The sequence below is a fragment of the Poecile atricapillus genome, chromosome 11 (genome assembly GCF_030490865.1).
Source record: "Poecile atricapillus isolate bPoeAtr1 chromosome 11, bPoeAtr1.hap1, whole genome shotgun sequence".
Lineage (NCBI taxonomy): Eukaryota > Metazoa > Chordata > Aves > Passeriformes > Paridae > Poecile > Poecile atricapillus.
Window position 1 is genome coordinate 331,652 of NC_081259.1, and position 16,487 is coordinate 348,138.

General features: G+C 63.3%; 2 protein-coding genes across 7 annotated transcripts; both read left to right on the top strand.

Moving 5' to 3' along the window:
- Positions 1 to 1,445: 1,445 nt before the first annotated feature.
- FES (FES proto-oncogene, tyrosine kinase) lies at positions 1,446 to 7,391 on the top strand. Of its 5 annotated transcripts, none has more exons than XM_058847156.1 (19): positions 1,446 to 1,574; positions 2,316 to 2,563; positions 2,658 to 2,831; positions 2,900 to 2,996; positions 3,364 to 3,547; positions 3,661 to 3,798; positions 3,907 to 4,026; positions 4,103 to 4,225; positions 4,292 to 4,478; positions 4,560 to 4,637; positions 4,850 to 5,059; positions 5,149 to 5,271; positions 5,468 to 5,521; positions 5,642 to 5,760; positions 5,959 to 6,053; positions 6,146 to 6,269; positions 6,379 to 6,536; positions 6,760 to 6,882; positions 7,019 to 7,390. In XM_058847156.1, exons 2-19 carry the CDS (start codon positions 2,342 to 2,344, stop codon positions 7,159 to 7,161), a joined length of 2,472 nt encoding a protein of 823 aa, XP_058703139.1. In that variant the 5' UTR covers positions 1,446 to 1,574; positions 2,316 to 2,341; the 3' UTR covers positions 7,162 to 7,390. The 5 variants fall into 5 exon arrangements, with proteins under 5 accessions (XP_058703139.1, XP_058703140.1, XP_058703137.1 ...); XM_058847154.1 differs by having other exon boundaries at positions 1,463 to 1,578; positions 4,103 to 4,222; positions 7,019 to 7,391; XM_058847153.1 differs by having other exon boundaries at positions 1,464 to 1,578.
- A 906-nt stretch (positions 7,392 to 8,297) lies between these two features.
- On the top strand, positions 8,298 to 16,308 carry MAN2A2 (mannosidase alpha class 2A member 2). 2 transcript variants are annotated; one of them, XM_058846940.1, is made up of 23 exons: positions 8,298 to 8,819; positions 9,002 to 9,256; positions 9,363 to 9,507; positions 9,600 to 9,771; positions 10,326 to 10,453; positions 10,570 to 10,743; positions 11,045 to 11,231; positions 11,314 to 11,491; positions 11,634 to 11,836; positions 12,093 to 12,275; positions 12,461 to 12,575; positions 12,720 to 12,787; positions 12,952 to 13,117; positions 13,355 to 13,591; positions 13,688 to 13,810; positions 13,902 to 14,016; positions 14,107 to 14,240; positions 14,349 to 14,490; positions 14,671 to 14,804; positions 15,087 to 15,164; positions 15,446 to 15,640; positions 15,729 to 15,839; positions 15,991 to 16,308. In XM_058846940.1, exons 1-23 carry the CDS (start codon positions 8,688 to 8,690, stop codon positions 16,141 to 16,143), a joined length of 3,528 nt encoding a protein of 1,175 aa, XP_058702923.1. In that variant the 5' UTR covers positions 8,298 to 8,687; the 3' UTR covers positions 16,144 to 16,308. The 2 variants fall into 2 exon arrangements, with proteins under 2 accessions (XP_058702923.1, XP_058702924.1); XM_058846941.1 differs by lacking the exon at positions 15,087 to 15,164 and having other exon boundaries at positions 8,299 to 8,819.
- Positions 16,309 to 16,487: the final 179 nt, after the last annotated feature.

Genomic DNA, 16,487 nt, shown 5'->3' on the forward strand with positions numbered 1-16,487 from the left:
TCACCTGAGGGGAAGCAGCTGCTCATGGGGATGTGAATCGAGGGCAGCTGATTCAGGAACTGGCTTCGTGAGTGTGCATGTGTGTGTGAAAAGCCTGGGCACCTCGCACCCCTTTCCCACAGCAGGAGGCTCAGTCCCTTCACCACAGCCTGGGGCCTGGCTGCAGCCCCTGTGTCCAGCACAGCCCTGCAGCCGGAGCAAGATGCCCCTGGTGCAGGGATGGCCAGGCTGGACCTGGGCCCCGTTCGGACACAGCCCACCCCAGCCTCACCTAGCCCCACCACCGGCTCCTGGCCTCCACTGAAGAGCCTGTTGGGGCTGTGTTCCATCACAGAGGCAGCTCCTCTCTGCGGAGTCGCTGTGCCTGGGGCCGCAGCGGCTTCCCCCGGTCAGGAGCGAGGTCCCCGTGGCACGGACGGGCTGCAGCGCGCTCACCTCGCTCCTGTTCTCCTCACGACGGGCGGGGCTGGGGCGGGGAAGCAATCGGGGCTTCCAAAGAGAGCTCTTGCACTTGGGGTGGGATGCAGAGCCGCCCAGCCCCGACCGCCCAGGAGCGGCGTGGCGCACGGGGGAAGGGGACCCACGCCGCCTGGGGGATGCTGAAGGGATGGTGGCGGTGGCAGAAGCGGAGCGGTGGCAGCCCCTGCCTCGGAGCTGCTCCAGGGCGTGGCCACCCCGCATTGCTCCGCTCTAGAAAGGCGAGTCAGCAAAACTTCCGCCTGACACGCTTTTTCCCTGACTTCCTCTAAAAGTGGAATCTGCCCGGCAGTGTCCTGCAGGTGACATTGGAACTCCTCTGGCGCCGGATCCTCCCTGGCACTCAGAGTAGAGGGCTCAGGCCAAAGCACCCAGCGGTGGCTAGGCTGAGCTGAGTGGAGCTGACCTGGGCTGTGCCACTGGGCAGAGGCAGTGGTGGTGGCAGCTGCCCCGTGTGATGCAGCTGCCAGGGCTGAGCAGTGCCACCGTGGCACCAGTGAAGCCCTTTGAAGAGGAGGTGCCCAGGGCTGCCACAGGGAGTGTGGTCCTAATTATGTGGATGCAGGCTGGCAGCAGGGGCTGGGGCAGTGTGGGTGTCCATCGGTGGGTTCTCTGTCCTGCAGACAGGCTGGCCACATTCAGTGGGGCTGCACAGAGTCCTCAGGACCCCCCAGGTGCTGCAGTCTCTTGGAGGGACACAGGGCCATGGAGTGGGACTAGGAGTCAGGCAGGATCAGGCATGGCTGAGGGAGCTCTGCTGGGTGGCACTGGTGCTGAGTGAAGGCTCCACAGGAGCAGCGGAGCTCTGGGTATGCAGGGCTGGACCTGGTGGTGTCAGCCCTGGTGGGAGACAGCTGAGAGGGGTGGTGGGGCTGGGAACTGCCCAGCTGCAGCAGAGCTGTGTGGTGGCGTCGGCTGCTGGCGTGGGGACTGGCAGGGAGGGGAGGAAGCGCAGGAAATCTCGCAATGGCTGTATGGTCAGCACTGGGTTTCCTGTTCCTCCCTGGGAGCCAGAGCTGCACCAGGTCCAGACCGCACAAGTCCCGGCCCCAGCAGGACACCAGCAGCAGCCTCACAACGAAGACCTAGCAACAAACGTAGGTTGGAAGGACTGTGCCCTGGTGGGGTTCTAGCAGAGACAGGGGGACTCCTTTGTAGGGCTGGGGGAGGGGGTTGGGGGTGTGGGTCTTGGTGAGGTCAAGGGCTGGTCCAGGGCACATCCTGCCCTGCACAGGGAGGTGCCTCAACACTCTCCTGCTCCTGCTGCACTCTTGCTTCAGGGCAAGGCACCCAGGGACTGCCGCTGGGATCAGTTTGGCTCCCAGTGGCCTTACTGGAGTCCTGCGTGCTGGGATGTGTCCAGGTTCAGCACCTTTCTCTGGGTCTCAGCACCCTCTTCTGCTTCTGCTGGCTTCCCACCAGTGTCCCGGCCCCAGGAGCTCTCACACTGTGGGCACAGGGGTGACAGTGGCAATGGGCAGGACAGGACTGGAGCTGCCAGAGAAGAGGGGCTGGTGCCTGCCAGGGGTGGGGGATGTGGCTGTGCCGCCCTTGGGGAGCAGCTCTGTGCATGGCAGAGGTGACACTGCTGTGTATGGCTCCACACTTCCTCCTTCCCAGCACCATCCCCACAGACCCCAGCTCCCACAGGGCTTGGAGCACTCATCCTGCTGCTTTGAATGTGCTTTGCAAGGCTGTTTGCAATGGGCAGGGAGGGTCTTCTCTGCTGCAGAGACCGGATGATGGGGCAGGAGGGTGTGAAATGCAGAGGGCCCAGGCCATTGGTGCAGGCAGTACAGGGCAGCAGCTGTGGCTCAGGTTGTCCTGGTGCCCCACAGACTTCCCCTGGCTGGACAGTGGTGCCATGGGCTTTGGGCCGGAGCTGTGGTGCCCACAGGGGCACAGTGCACTGCTGCGGCTGCAGGATGGGGAACTGCGCCTCCTGGAGCTGATGAAGAAGTGGATGTCACAGCGGGCCAAGAGTGACCGGGAGTATGCAGGGATGCTGCACCACATGTTCTCCCAGCTGGAAAAGCAGGAAGGCACTTGGCAGCTCCATGGCGACCGTGGTGGTCAGATCGAGAAGGTAGGGATGCCCCAGAGTAGGACTGTGCCCTGCAGAGCCCAGTGAGGTGCTGGAAGATGCCCTCTCCGCCCATCCCTGGTTCCCTTTTGTGCAGTCCTGGTCGGTGCTGGTGAGCCGGACAGAGATGCTGAGCCAGACCCTGCGGCGCCATGCGGAGGAACTGGCAGCGGGGCCGCTGGCCAAGCTGAGCCTGCTCATCCGTGACAAGCAGCAGCTGCGCAAGGCCTTCAGCGAGCAGTGGCAACAGCTCAGCCAGGAGTATAGCCGGGTATGTTGGAGCCAGCAGGGGAACAAGAGAATGTGCTGGACCCACTCCCTGACTTTGTCCCTCTCCAGACGACGCAGCAAGAGATGGAGAAGCTGAAGGCACAGTACCGCAGCCTGGCACGTGACAGCGCCCAGGCCAAGCGCAAGTACCAGGAGGCCAGCAAAGGTGCCAGCCTGGCCCCTGTCCCCTGTCCCCTGCATAACCTTCCAGCTTGCCACAAGGGTCAAGGATGGCTGGAGCACCCCACACTCTCTGGAAACTACAGCTCAGCCTGGAGTGGGTGGGGGTTCTGGGGATGGGTAGCATAGAGGAGAACCCAGCCTGGCCCCCAAGAAGCCAGGCAGAAGTCTGGGGGCCTTGGGACACCACGCTGTGGGTCAGGAGCATCTCTGTGTCACAGTGTAACCACCCCAGGCTTGGTCCCCCTGCCTGCCTTGGGACTCTCTCCCAGCCCCTACCCTCTGACCCCTGCCCCAGCGCTGGATCAGGTGATGTGCTGGCGGTTGGGGTTTTCCACAGCCTCTCTCCACAGACAAGGAGCGGGACAAGGCAAAGGAGAAGTATGTGCGCAGCCTCTGGAAGCTCCATGCCCTGCACAACCAGTACGTACTGGCTGTGCAGGCAGCTGCATTACACCACCAGCACCACTACCAGCGTGTGCTGCCCAGTCTGCATCAGTCCCTCTACAGTCTGCAGCAGGAGATGGTCCTCGTCCTGTAAGAGCCCTGCCTGCCCCACTGCTCACCCCATGCCCCACTGCCCATCCTGTGCCCTGCTGCCAGCCCCTGGGCACCCTCATGGCCCCACAGAACCAGCAGTGCTCCCACAGAAAGGAGATCCTCAGGGAGTACTGCAGCATCAGCAGCCTGGTACAGGAGGATATGTTGGCCATGCACCAGGAGATTGCCAGTGCCATCCAGGCCATCGACCCTGCCACTGAGTACAGCAGCTTCATCCAGAGCCACCAGTATGGCTCCACACAGCCACAGTCCCTCTGCTGTGACTGCCCTGCTGCCGTTGGGTGGCGGAGCCAGCATGGGGTAAGTGGAGGCAGAGCTGTGCTGGGTGCCCACAGGTACGAATCTGAGGTGCCACCAGCTGTGTCCTTTGATGAGAGTCTGCTGGAGGACACAGAAAACCTGCTGCCAGGGGAGCTGCAGCTGAATGAGCTGACCCTTGAAAGTGTCCAGCACTGGTGAGTGAGGCTAGCTATGGGCAGGGGCAGGGAAGGGGCAGGGGCTAATCCCCCTGCCACCACATGTCTCTTGCAGCCTGACATCAGTAGAGGAGGAGTTGGTGGCTGCCACAGAGGCCGTGAGCATCAAGGAGCAGCAGACGCGGGAGCTGAAGGCAGAGATCCGTGATGAGGAGCAGGGCCGGAGCCCCGGGGAGCGGTGAGGTGCAGCAGAGGGGGGAAGGGGTCAGAGCAGCAGGTGCTGACTGCCCCTTCCCCTCCCCAGGGTGTACTTGTTGGGCAGACGGCAGGGGCTGCATGAGGCACGGCAGCAACTCGAGGGCTGCCTCTGTGCCCAGGCCAAGCTGCAGGTGCAGCGGGATCTGCTGGCCAGGAAGCTGGCAGAGCTGGGCACCAGGGACGCCCTGCCTGCCCTGCCTCTGCCAGAGGATCGGCAGTCCATCTCCTCCACAGTGAGTCAGCCTTGCCCCGTGTGCTCTGGAAGCTGCATGGATGGGGTGCACAGCTGATGCACAGCCTGCTCCTCCTTCCAGGAGCAGGAGCGGAGCGGGGCCAGTGCACTGGAGACTCTAAAGAACCACATCACAGGCATCTTCAGCCCAAAGTACTCGGTGAGCCCCTGGGCACCTCCAGCCACCCTGCTCTCCACCCAGCTGTCTTGCTGAGCCTGTCCTTTCCTTTCTGGCCACAGAGCCTCCTTTGCTTCAGCACCTCCAGATTCTGTTCCCACCTGCCCCAGGCACAGCTTCCAGACACTGCTGCTGCCCCACCTCTGGCACAACTCAGTAGTGTGCATGTCTGGGCTCATCTTGTCTCCTTCCAGCTGCCACCCCCCGTGCCCCTAATCCCAGACGTGCAGAAGCCACTGTGCCAGCAGGTCTGGTACCACGGGGCCATCCCACGTTCGGAGGTTCAGGAGCTGCTGACCTGCAGTGGGGACTTCCTAGTGCGGGAGAGCCAGGGCAAGCAGGAGTACGTGCTCAGCGTGCTGTGGGATGGGCAGCCCCGGCACTTCATCATCCAGGCTGCCAATGTCAGTGACCACAAGCCGGGGAATGGCTGGGGTGGCCTTGCATGGGCAGGCACAGGTTCCTCACAACCTCTTGGCCTCCCTTCCTGCAGAACATGTTTCGGCTGGAGGGCGATAGCTTCCCCACCATTCCACTGCTCATCCAGCACCTCCTGCAGAGCCAGCAGCCCATCACACGCAAGAGTGGCATTGTCCTTGCCAGGGCTGTGCCCAAGGTGATACAGGCAGTGGGGAGGGGCAGAGTGCAGCGGCAGCTCTGCCTGGCTCTTCCTCCTGCCCATGACTGGGCTGAGAGTCACAGACATGCTTCTCCGGCTAGACAGAGGGACTTGGACCTGGGGCTCTGGCAGAGAGGGGCTTGCGGGGGTATGTGGGCCAGGGGCAGCTCACTCAGGTGTCTGTTTGCTGCAGGACAAATGGGTGCTCAACCACGAGGATGTGCTGCTGGGGGAACGCATTGGTCGGGTGAGATGGGTGCTGTGGGCTCTGTAGGAGGGCAGGGCTGTCCTCACAGGGTCTACAGGAGGACAAGGGTTGCCTTGGGCCACATGGTGAGCTGAGCCTGGCGCACCTGTGTCTCGGAAGGGTAACTTTGGGGAGGTGTTCAGCGGACGCCTGCGCGCTGACAACACCCCCGTTGCTGTGAAATCCTGCCGGGAAACCCTTCCGCCTGAGCTCAAGGCCAAGTTCCTGCAGGAAGCCAGGTCCGTGTGGCCGTTGGGCTTCTGTCACATTTGTCCATTCTTGCAGCTGTTTGACCCTTCTGGGGCTGCAGCACCCTTGTGCTGAGGGCTGTGTCCCTGGGCTGGCTGGGCAGAGTGCCCTGGGGATGGCAATGGGTGTCTTGTGCCCAGGGCAGCTGGGCCCCCCTGCACTCACAGTGCCCACCCTTGTCCCCACAGGATTCTCAAGCAGTATAGGCACCCGAACATTGTGCGGCTCATTGGCGTCTGCACGCAGAAGCAGCCCATTTACATCGTGATGGAGCTGGTGCAGGGTGAGCAGCCCCATCCCCGCGGTCCCCACGCACACGCGGGTGAGCCTGTCAGGTGTGCCTGGGCACCCACCGCCTCTGCAATCTGGGCACAGGGGGGGACTTCCTGACCTTCCTGCGCACTGAGGGTCCCCACCTCCGGGTGAAGGAGCTGGTCAAGATGACGGAGAATGCTGCCGCCGGCATGGAGTACTTGGAGAGCAAGCACTGCATCCACAGGTAGGCCCCGGCATGACAGGGGGAGCCCTGGAATTCTCACCGCCCCACGTGCAAGGTGGAGCCCCAGGGACAGCTGGGGTACATAGCTGATTGCTTGGGGCTGTCTCAGGGACCTGGCTGCTCGCAACTGCTTGGTGACAGAGAGGAACACCCTGAAGATCAGCGATTTTGGGATGTCACGGGAGGAGGAGGATGGCATCTATGCCTCCACAGGAGGGATGAAGCAAATCCCTGTCAAGTGGACGGCCCCTGAAGCACTCAATTATGGTACAGGATGGAGCTGGTCATGGCCTGGCACCCCGCAGCTTATTTGGGAGCCAGAAGTCTGGCACTATCCCACTCCCACCCACTTGGTCCTGAGGAGGGAGGCAGACACCCGGAGCACCTCAGCCCTCAGAAGCTGCATCAGCTGGCACAGCTCAGGGCACAGCTGGGCAGTGGTGACATGGGTGTCCCCTGCCAACACCATTTGTCCTGCCCCATGTCCCAGGCCGATACAGCTCAGAGAGTGATGTCTGGAGCTTCGGGATCCTGCTGTGGGAAGCCTTCAGCCTGGGTGCTGTCCCCTATGCCAACCTCAGCAACCAGCAAACGCGGGAGGCAGTGGAACATGGTAGGGGTCACGGCTGGGGCTGGCTCCTGAGTGCCACCATGAGCTGTGGGTCCAGCACTGCAGAGCTGTGCCTGTGGGATGGGCCAGACAAGGAGTGAGGGGCCAATAATCCATGTCCCCATCCCTGTTGCCCCAGGGATGCGGCTGGACCCTCCTGAGCAGTGCCCTGAGGAGGTGTACCAGCTGATGCATCGCTGCTGGGAGTATGACCCTTGCAAGCGGCCCAGCTTCAGCACCATCCACCAGGATCTTGTTGCCATCCGCAAGAGGCTCCGGTGACAGGGAGCACCAGGGGCCCTGGATCCATCCCATGGCAGTGCTTGGAGGCATCACAGAGTCCGGGCCGTGGGTACTGCAGGGTGGCTGTGCAGTGCTTGAGTGCCAAAGGCAGGGGTCCTGCATGCCCCAGGGTGGGACATGGCACCCACAGCTCCTGCCCAGCTTCATCTTGTACAATAAATACAGGAGCCCTGCAGCTGTGCCTCCAGGAGCTGTGAGGGGACACGGGCTTGTACTGCACTGGGATGGGGCACTGGGATGGGACACAGCACTGGGATGGGACACTGGGATGGGACACGGCACTGGGATGGGACACTGGGATGGGACACTGGGATGGGACACTGGGATGATGCACCAGGACTGGCATGGTGTACCAGGATGAAGTACCAGGACAGGGCACATTTAGGGAACTGAGACAGGGCACTGGAAGAGAGGGCTGGAAGGGGATCCTGGGACAGGGCAGTGGGATGGAGCGCCTGGATGGGACACATCGGGATGGGGCACACTGGGAGAGGGTACTGGGATGGCCCCCGGCATCTCGACTCGGCTGCAGGGTCTGGGGATGGCTGCTCCCGCTCCCGGGGCTGTGCAGGTGTCCCGGCCCGGTCCCGCAGCGGTCTCCGGGCCGGTTCGGTGCCGCCTCCGCGGGGCCTGGCCCGGTCCCGCAGGGGGTGTCCCGGCCCGGTCCCACAGCGGTCTCCGGGCCGGTTCGGTGCCGCCTCCGCGGGGCTGGCCCGGTCACACAGCAGTGCCCCGGCCCGGTCCCGCAGGGGGTGTCCCGGCCCGGTCCCACAGCGGTGTCCCAGCCCGGTCCCACAGCGGTCTCCGGGCCGGTTCGGTGCCGCAGGCGGTGTCCCAGCCCGGTCCCACAGCGGTCTCCGGGCCGGTTCGGTGCCGCAGGCGGTGTCCCAGCCCGGTCCCACAGCGCTCTCCGGGCCGGTTCGGTGCCGCAGGCGGTGTCCCAGCCCGGTCCCACAGCGGTCTCCGGGCCGGTTCGGTGCCGCAGGCGGTGTCCCAGCCCGGTCCCACAGCGGTCTCCGGGCCGGTTCGGTGCCGCAGGCGGTGTCCCAGCCCGGTCCCACAGCGCTCTCCGGGCCGGTTCGGTGCCGCCTCCGCGGGGCCTGGCCCGGCGGGCGGAGCGCTGGGCGGGGCCTGGCCTGGCCCGTCCCGGCGGGCCCCGGCGGGCGATGTGAGGGCCTGGGCCGGGCTGCGGGGCCGCCCCGGCTACGAGCGGGTGGCGGCGGTGTCCCGGCCGCTGCTGGCCCGGCCTCTCCCGGCCCTCCCCGGCCCCTCAGCGCGGCGGCCCCGGGCGCTGCCCGGCTCTGCGGGGCCGCGCGGCCTCTCCGGCCCCGGCCCCGGCCCCATCAGCAGATATAAATATACAGCGTCGGATTAAGCCAAGTAGGACGCGGTGAGGGCTCTTGGAGGAGGAGGAGGAGGAGGCAGGAGGCCGCGGTGAGGTGCTGCCCTGTCCGACCTGGCTCCCCCCCAGCCCCGGCGCAGGTGAGTCCCTGCCTCCCTTCGGGATGAAGCTGAAGAAGCAGGTGACAGTGTGTGGAGCTGCCATCTTCTGTGTGGCCGTCTTCTCCCTCTACTTGATGCTGGACCGCGTACAGCATGACCCCACACGACACCAGAGTGGGGGCAACTTCCCCAGGGTGAGTTTGGAGGGTCTGGGGTGAGTGAGAGGGGTCCTGGGATGGCAAACAGGGGCATTCAGCCAGGGAAATTCATGGGGAGCCAGTCCTGGCCTCTGGGAATTTAAGGTGCCAGGGCCAAAACTGGCTTCCCACAGTTGTGGGTGACCTCCTGCCCCTCGCTGTGGCCTCTGTGCCCCCAGAGCCAGATCTCGGTGCTACAGAACCGGATCGAACAGCTGGAGCAGCTGCTGGAGGAGAACCATGAGATCATCAGCCACATTAAGGACTCGGTGCTGGAGCTGACAGCCCATGCAGAGGGGCAGCCGGCATTGCCCCAACATCCCCTGAACAGCTCCTGGGTGCTCCCCCCTGAGAGTCGCCCAAGTTTCCTCTCCGTGTCCCCACAAGACTGCCAGTTTGCTCTAGGCGGCAAAGGACAGAGCCCAGACCTGCAGGTGAGGGACTGATGGCTCTGCTAGCGTGAGGGGTCCATACCTGGGCATCCATGGGGTCCTAGCTCTACTCTTTCAGGGGTCTCTCAGCCCTGTCTCCTACCCACAGATGCTGGCTGTGTACTCCTTGCTGCCATTTGACAACCAGGATGGTGGTGTCTGGAAGCAGGGCTTTGACATCACCTATGAGCCCAATGAGTGGGACACAGAGCCTCTGCAGGTGTTCGTGGTGCCACACTCCCACAACGACCCAGGTGAGCAGCAAGGGTTGGCCCAGCCCCTGCTACCCTGCAGTGCTGGCAGGGAAGCCTGGGCCCCCCACAGTGACCCCCATCTGTGCTGCCAGGCTGGATCAAGACCTTTGACAAGTACTACTACGACCAAACGCAGCACATCCTCAACAGCATGGTGCTGAAGATGCAGGAGGACCCGCGCCGGCGCTTCATCTGGTCCGAGATCTCCTTCTTTTCCAAGTGGTGGGACAACATCAGTGCCCAGAAGCGGGCTGCTGTGCGCAGGTAGGGCTGCCCACCTGGCCCCACTGCCCACCCAGCTCCCAGGCAGGCCTAGAGCATGGGGTGTGTGAGGGATAGGCCTAGGGACTGGAAAGCTGCCATGGGCCCTGCACTGCTCAGCATGAGGTGCCCTCAAACTGCCAGCAGCTTCCCAGTGCCATCAGATGTCAGAGCCACTGCCATGTGGGGTGAGAGGTGGGGGAGACAGATCCTGCCCTGTGCTGACTGGGCTGGGGAGCTTGTGTGCAAAACCCAGGAAACCCACGGAGGGGTGGGAGACCTGGAGAGCAGGATTATGTGGTGAGTCAGGGCCCCCTTGTCTGCCCCCTACCCCAGGAGAGTTGGAGGCCACAGTGGAGGGTGTGTGGGAATGGGCTGTGGCTGGCATTGGGCGGTGGATGGATGACTCTGTGTGGGGACAGCATGACAAGGGGGGAATGGCAGTGGTGGATGTGGGGGCTGCAGGTAGACTATAGGTGGCTCAGGGCAGGGGGACTCTTCAGTGGATATATGGCTCATGCAGGGCTCTGGTCACATCTTGGGTGTGCCCCTCACAGGCTGGTGGGCAATGGGCAGCTGGAGATGGTGACGGGCGGCTGGGTGATGCCTGATGAGGCTAATTCCCACTACTTCGCCATGATTGACCAGCTGATCGAGGGGCACCAGTGGCTGGAGAAGAACATCGGTGAGAGCTGGGCAGATCTGGCTGGGGGCCTGCCTAATGCGCTGCAGGCCTCCAGGTCCTGACACGGGAGGTGCTGCCAGCCCAGCATCCAGCTGACGTGTGTCTGTGTGCCCCAGGTGTGACGCCGCGGTCGGGCTGGGCTGTAGACCCCTTCGGGTACAGCTCCACCATGCCCTACCTGCTGAAGCGCTCCAACCTGACAGCCATGCTCATCCAGCGCGTGCACTATGCCATCAAGAAGCACTTTGCTGCCACCCAGAACCTGGAGTTCATGTGGAGACAGACATGGGGTAAGGGGCTGCCAGAAGGGCACTGCAGAGGAGGCCCTCTGGGGCACGTGGCAGCAGAGAATGGCTACCAGCTGCTTTTCTGTGCAGATGAGCTAAGCACTGGGAGGCAATGTCTCTGCCCTGTGGGATAGCCTCAGGGTGACTTTCCACCTGCCCCCATGTCCAGCAACACACTGGGGGAGGCTGCTGTGCCCTCTGAGCTCCAAGGTCTGTTCTGTCGGACCACTGTCTTTGGGCCCCCCTGCTCAGGGGCAGGCAAGGGAGAGCCATTGCTGGTGCTCACCTGTCCTTGGTCCCACAGATCCAGACACCAGCACCGACATCTTCTGCCACATGATGCCCTTCTACAGCTATGATGTGCCCCACACCTGTGGCCCAGACCCCAAGATCTGCTGCCAGTTTGACTTCAAGCGCTTGCCTGGAGGCCGGATCAATTGCCCCTGGAAGGTGCCTCCCCGCGCCATCACTGATGCCAACGTGGCAGAGCGGTGAGTGCCGCAGGGGCAGGGCCACGTGACTCCCAGCCTATGGGGCCACCAGGGGCCGGCCTCATTCCCTGACCCCACACAGAGCCCAGCTGCTGCTGGACCAGTACCGCAAGAAGTCCAAGCTGTACCGCAGCAAGGTGCTGCTGGTGCCCCTGGGAGATGATTTCCGCTATGATAAGCCACAGGAGTGGGACGCACAGTTCCTCAACTACCAGCGCATCTTTGACTTTCTCAACTCCCGGCCTGACCTCCATGTCCAGGTATGTGTGAAGAGCTCCATGGGGCTGGGGGGAGCAGGAAGCCATGGCAGAGCACAGTTGGAGGGGTGAACCGTTCTGTGAGGGGTGATAAGAGCCCCCACTGCAGGAGCCCTGGCTCAGGGCTGCACGTGCTGTCTTGCAGGCACAGTTTGGCACACTCTCTGACTACTTTGATGCCCTGTACAAGAAAGTGGGCATTGTGCCGGGGATGAGGCCACCCGGGTTCCCAGTTCTGACTGGGGATTTCTTCTCCTATGCGGACCGGGAGGATCACTACTGGACAGGATATTTCACCTCCCGGCCATTCTACAAGAGCCTGGACCGAGTGCTGGAGGCCCACCTCCGGTGAGGGGCAGTGGGCTGGTCCATGGGGCACAGGAGGTGTGCAGGGGGCATGGGTGAGGGGTGGCTGGGCAGTATCCTGGGGATCTTATCAGCCCCTGGTCTGTGCCAGCTGCCAGCACACTGGACTGGTGCACACAGTGCCAAACCCTCATCCGGTCCCAGGGCAGCGTGTGCCTTTGCTGCCCCTGTCCCAGGCCAGCCCCCACAGTATTGTAGCAGCAGGGTAGAGATACTCAGTGACTCTGTCCCTGTGCAGGGGGGCAGAGATCCTGTATAGCCTGGCACTCGCCCACGCCCGCCGTGCCAGTGCTGAGGGCAGGTACCCGCTCTCTGACTACGCCCTGCTGAGCAACGCTCGCCGCAACCTGGGCCTCTTCCAGCACCATGATGCCATCACCGGCACCGCCAAGGAGGCTGTGGCCGTGGACTACGGAGTCCGGTGCGTGTGGGGACCAGGGCGCCCTCAGAGCCTGTCTCAGAGTGGGGCTGGTGGGCTCAGGGCTGGGAGAATGGCTAGGCATGGGGATGCTATGGGGAGATCCTCCCTCTCCTGGGGAGATGTAGAGGGTGTTGGGGCAGTCCTGGGGCAGATGGTCCCAGGTGGCTCACTCTGCCTTTGCCCAGGCTGCTCCACTCCCTCACCAACCTCAAGCGTGTCATCATTAATGCTGCGCACTACCTTGTGCTGGGGGACAAGGACACATACCACCATGACCCGGCTGCACCGTTCCTTGGCATGGTGAGCAGCACCAGGCCCTGGCTCCCTGCACTCTGGCACTGTCCCCATGCCCCCGGGAGCAACTCCGTGCTGTAGAGGCCAGGAAGAGGGCCCCAGCTGGGAGCGGGGTTGGGCACACCCCAACTCTTTACTCCTCCTCCCCAGGATGAGACACGCTCCAGCCAGGACTCTCTCCCAGAGAGGACAGTGGTCAAACTGGACACCTCACCTCGGTAGGGCCTCCTTCCTTGCTCTGGGGACTTATGGGACTGTGGGGAGGCTGTGAGGGAGTACCTGTGAAGTTTGGGTAGGTGCAGTGGGTCTGTAGGTAGTGTGGGGCGTGGGACAGCTGGGATGCTGTGAGGCAGGGATGCCATCCCTGTGTTACCCCCCACAGGTTCCTGGTGGTGTTCAACCCGCTGGAGCAGGAGCGCCTGAGCGTGGTGCCGGTGCTGGTGGACTCCCCACACGTGCGTGTGCTCTCTGAGGAGGGGCAGCCCCTGCCCTCCCAGCTCAGTGCAACGTGGAACTCTGCCACCGATGTGATGCCTGATGTCTACCAGGTATGGGGTGCCCCACACCCACAGCCCATGTGTGCCAGCCTCCCATCCCTTGCACTACCAGGACAAACTGGCAACCCTGCTCTACCCCTGCCCTGAAACACAGGATCCCACAGCTCTCAAACCCCCAGGTCACCATGCACGTTCCTCCTCCTCAGAGGCCCCGCAGTGCCGAGTGGGGTCTTTGCCCCACTTTCCCCGGACGCGGGGGGCTGGCTCAGGTCCCCACGCTGCCTGCAGGTGTCTGTCCTGGCCCGCCTGCCCGCACTGGGGCTGCGTGTGCTGCAGCTGCACAAGTCCTTGGATGGCCACGCCGCGCCGAGGTCCTCCACGCGCCTGTACCTACATGGCCGGGACGTGCCCGTGCACAAGCCCGAGGCTGTGCCTCTGCACATCTTGCCGGCTGCTGCTGCTGACTTCTGCCTGGAGAACCAGCACCTGCAGGCCTGCTTCTTGGGGCGCACGGGCCTGCTGCAGGTGAGGGCAGGGCTGTGACAGGGCGTGGGGTGAAGGAGGGGAGAGGCACATCCCGCTGCTTGATGCACTTACTGCTGTGCTGGCCCACACCTGCAGAGCCTGCGCCAAGCTGGGGAGGAGCAGGGGCACAGGGTGAGCAGCGAATTTCTCATCTACGGCACCAGAACCTCCAAGGACAAAAGTGGGGCCTATCTCTTCCTGCCTGACGGCGAGGCCAAGGTACAGGGCCCACCCCTGAAAGCCAGCTGACAGCTGTGCCCACAGGACTATCCTCAGGCAGCAGCCTCAGTGTAGTTATCCCTCCCCCCAGCCCTATGCTCCCAAGGACCCCCCAGTGGTGCGGGTGATGGAGGGCCCCCTCTTCTCAGAGGTTGCCAGCTACTACCAGCATGTCCAGACCGTGGTGCGGCTGTATAATGTGCCAGGTGAGATCTTGAGGCTGTGCCAGGTGTTGCTGGCCCAGGGAACTGGGCTATGCTGCTTGTGGGGCTCAGCTCCTCACTGCCTACCCACAGGGGTGGAGGGCCTATCCCTGGATGTCTCCTGCCTGGTGGACATCCGTGACCACGTCAACAAGGAGCTGGCTCTGCGCTTCAGCACTGACATTGAGAGCGATGAAACCTTCTTCACGGACCTCAATGGTTTCCAGGTATGCAGCAGGCTGGGGAGGGACAGCAGCTGCCCACAGGGGGACAGTGCTCTGGCACCAGGCACTGTGGGAGCCATCTCTGGCCACTGATCACTGGTCCCTTGGCAGATTCAGCCCCGCAGGTACCAGCGGAAGCTGCCGCTGCAGGCCAACTTCTACCCAATGCCTGCCATGGCCTATATCCAGGACATGCAGAGCCGTCTGACGCTGCTCACAGCCCAGGCCCTGGGGGTCTCCAGCCTCCACAGTGGTGAGCCAGGGGGCTGTGCCTTGGGAACCTGCCATGGAGCTAGGGCTGTCCTCCCCAGGGGAAGCAGGAGAAGAGGGTGCTGCAGGCTGGGCAGGGTGCCCTGGTCCTGCTGTCTCTGAGGGTTCTGTGCTGTGGCTGGTGCCTGGTAAAGCCTGGGCTGCAGGGACTTGCTCTCCACAGGCCAGCTGGAAGTGATCCTGGACCGGCGCCTCATGCAGGATGACAACCGGGGCCTGGGCCAGGGGCTGAAGGACAACAAGCGTACCTGCAACCGCTTCCGGCTCCTCCTGGAGCGCCGCAGCACTGCCAACAAGGTGCTGGCTCTGAGGTGGCAGGACAGGAGAGCCCAGCCCTGCCTTGGGATGGAGCAGGGTGGAGGCATTTGCAGAAAGCTTCACATGTGATGGGATGCAGTGTCCTCTCCCCTCTTGTTCCATTGTGCTGGCACTGGGCAGGGATGGGCCTGGAGCAGGGGGCATGGGGAGAGCAGGATGTGCAGTGGGGTCTGTCCCTGTGGAGCCACATTGCCCTCATAATCACAGTGTTCTTGTCCCATCCCCTCGCTGCCCTCTGCATGTGCTGTGCCACCCATCCAGAGCTCCGGCTTCTTTTCCAAACTGGTCTCCATGTTTAAAGCCTTGAGCTTCCCTGGCACCAGGACTGGCAGACCTGAGGTAATGGCCAGCCTGGCCCTGCTGTCTCTCCCTGTCTTGTGCACTAGCTGCTAGCCACTAGTCTAGCCAGGCTTGTAGCAGGTCTGTAGCCTGACCATCAGCAAACCGAGGTCCTGTTTGGGTGCTGGGGAGGGGGTCCTGCCTGGGCAGGGGCAGCTCTGTGTGCACTGTGCTGGCAGGTGCCCGGTCTCGAGGCGCTGATGGGATGGGGGTTCTGTGGGCCTTACCCAGCCTCTGCCTGGCTTCCTGGGCCCACACTTGACCCATGTGCTGCTTGGCAGGTGCAGGATGAGCGCCCCATCAGCTTCCCCTCCCTGCTGAGCCACATCACCTCCTTGCACCTGAATGCTGAGGCCTTGGTCATGCCAGTGATGCTGGAGAAGCCAGCCCTGCCAGCCCTGCGCTCCTTTGTGCCCCTTGCCACCACCCTTCCTTGCGACTTCCACATCCTCAACCTGCGGATGCTGCAGGCAGAGGTGAGCTATGGCCCAGGGGCAGCAGGGCTTTGGTGGGCGTCTTTCCCCTGCTTCCCCAGTGTTGTGCCTCACACTCAGCTCCCTGCAGGATGACTCGCTACCGTCAGCTGAGGCAGCACTGATCCTGCACCGCAAAGGCTTTGACTGCAGCCTGGAGGCCAAGAACCTGGGCTTCAACTGCACCACCAGCCAGGGCAAGGTAGGGCCAGGCTGCCCCCACACCTCCACTGGTCAGAGCTGGGACCTTGACATGGCAGTCATGGCACGTGTCAGGCTGTCCTGGGCACAGTGCTGCCCCAGGCATCACATCCTCACCTGGGCCTCCCCGCTTCTTCCTCCTCTCTCCCCAGCTGGCTCTGGGAGGCCTGTTCCAGGGGCTGGAGCTGGGCTCCCTGCAGCCCACCTCACTGACGCTCATGTACCCGCTGGGCACAGCCTCCAACAGCACCAACATCCACCTGGACCCCATGGAAATTGCCACGTTCCGCATCCGCCTGGGCTAACGTCAAGCAGGAGAGGAGTGGCTGGACAGCACAGGAGCAGCAGTGGACTGGGGCCAGCAGTACTGTGATGGGACAGACTGGCAGAGGCTGCTGCTGCCACTTTCTAATTTATTAGTTCCATGTTCTCAGATAGATTTTGGAATGAACTACTGTGGCAGGGCTGGACCAGATGCTGCTGGATGCGGTGCTGGATGGGCCACGCATGGCTGGGGAGGGCAGCAGGCTGGGCTCTGCTGCTGCTGCTGGGCCAGACACTGCTGCCCTGTCACAGGCAGGCTGCCCAGGAGAGTGGCCACTCTGATGGCTGGGGCAGGGGTTCATGCAGGGCTTCCCCTGACTGGCGG

Bases quoted from the DNA above. Each gene is read 5' to 3' on its own strand.
- MAN2A2 (XM_058846940.1), top strand. From the start codon at position 8,688: ATGAAGCTGAAGAAGCAGGTGACAGTGTGTGGAGCTGCCATCTTCTGT. The intron at 10,744-11,044 runs GTAAGGGGCTGC...TTGGTCCCACAG, and splicing joins CATGTGGAGACAGACATGGG to ATCCAGACACCAGCACCGAC. The intron at 14,017-14,106 runs GTGAGATCTTGA...GCCTACCCACAG, and splicing joins GCGGCTGTATAATGTGCCAG to GGGTGGAGGGCCTATCCCTG.
- FES (XM_058847156.1), top strand. From the start codon at position 2,342: ATGGGCTTTGGGCCGGAGCTGTGGTGCCCACAGGGGCACAGTGCACTG. The intron at 2,564-2,657 runs GTAGGGATGCCC...CCTTTTGTGCAG, and splicing joins GTGGTGGTCAGATCGAGAAG to TCCTGGTCGGTGCTGGTGAG. The intron at 3,548-3,660 runs GTAAGAGCCCTG...GTGCTCCCACAG, and splicing joins CAGGAGATGGTCCTCGTCCT to AAAGGAGATCCTCAGGGAGT.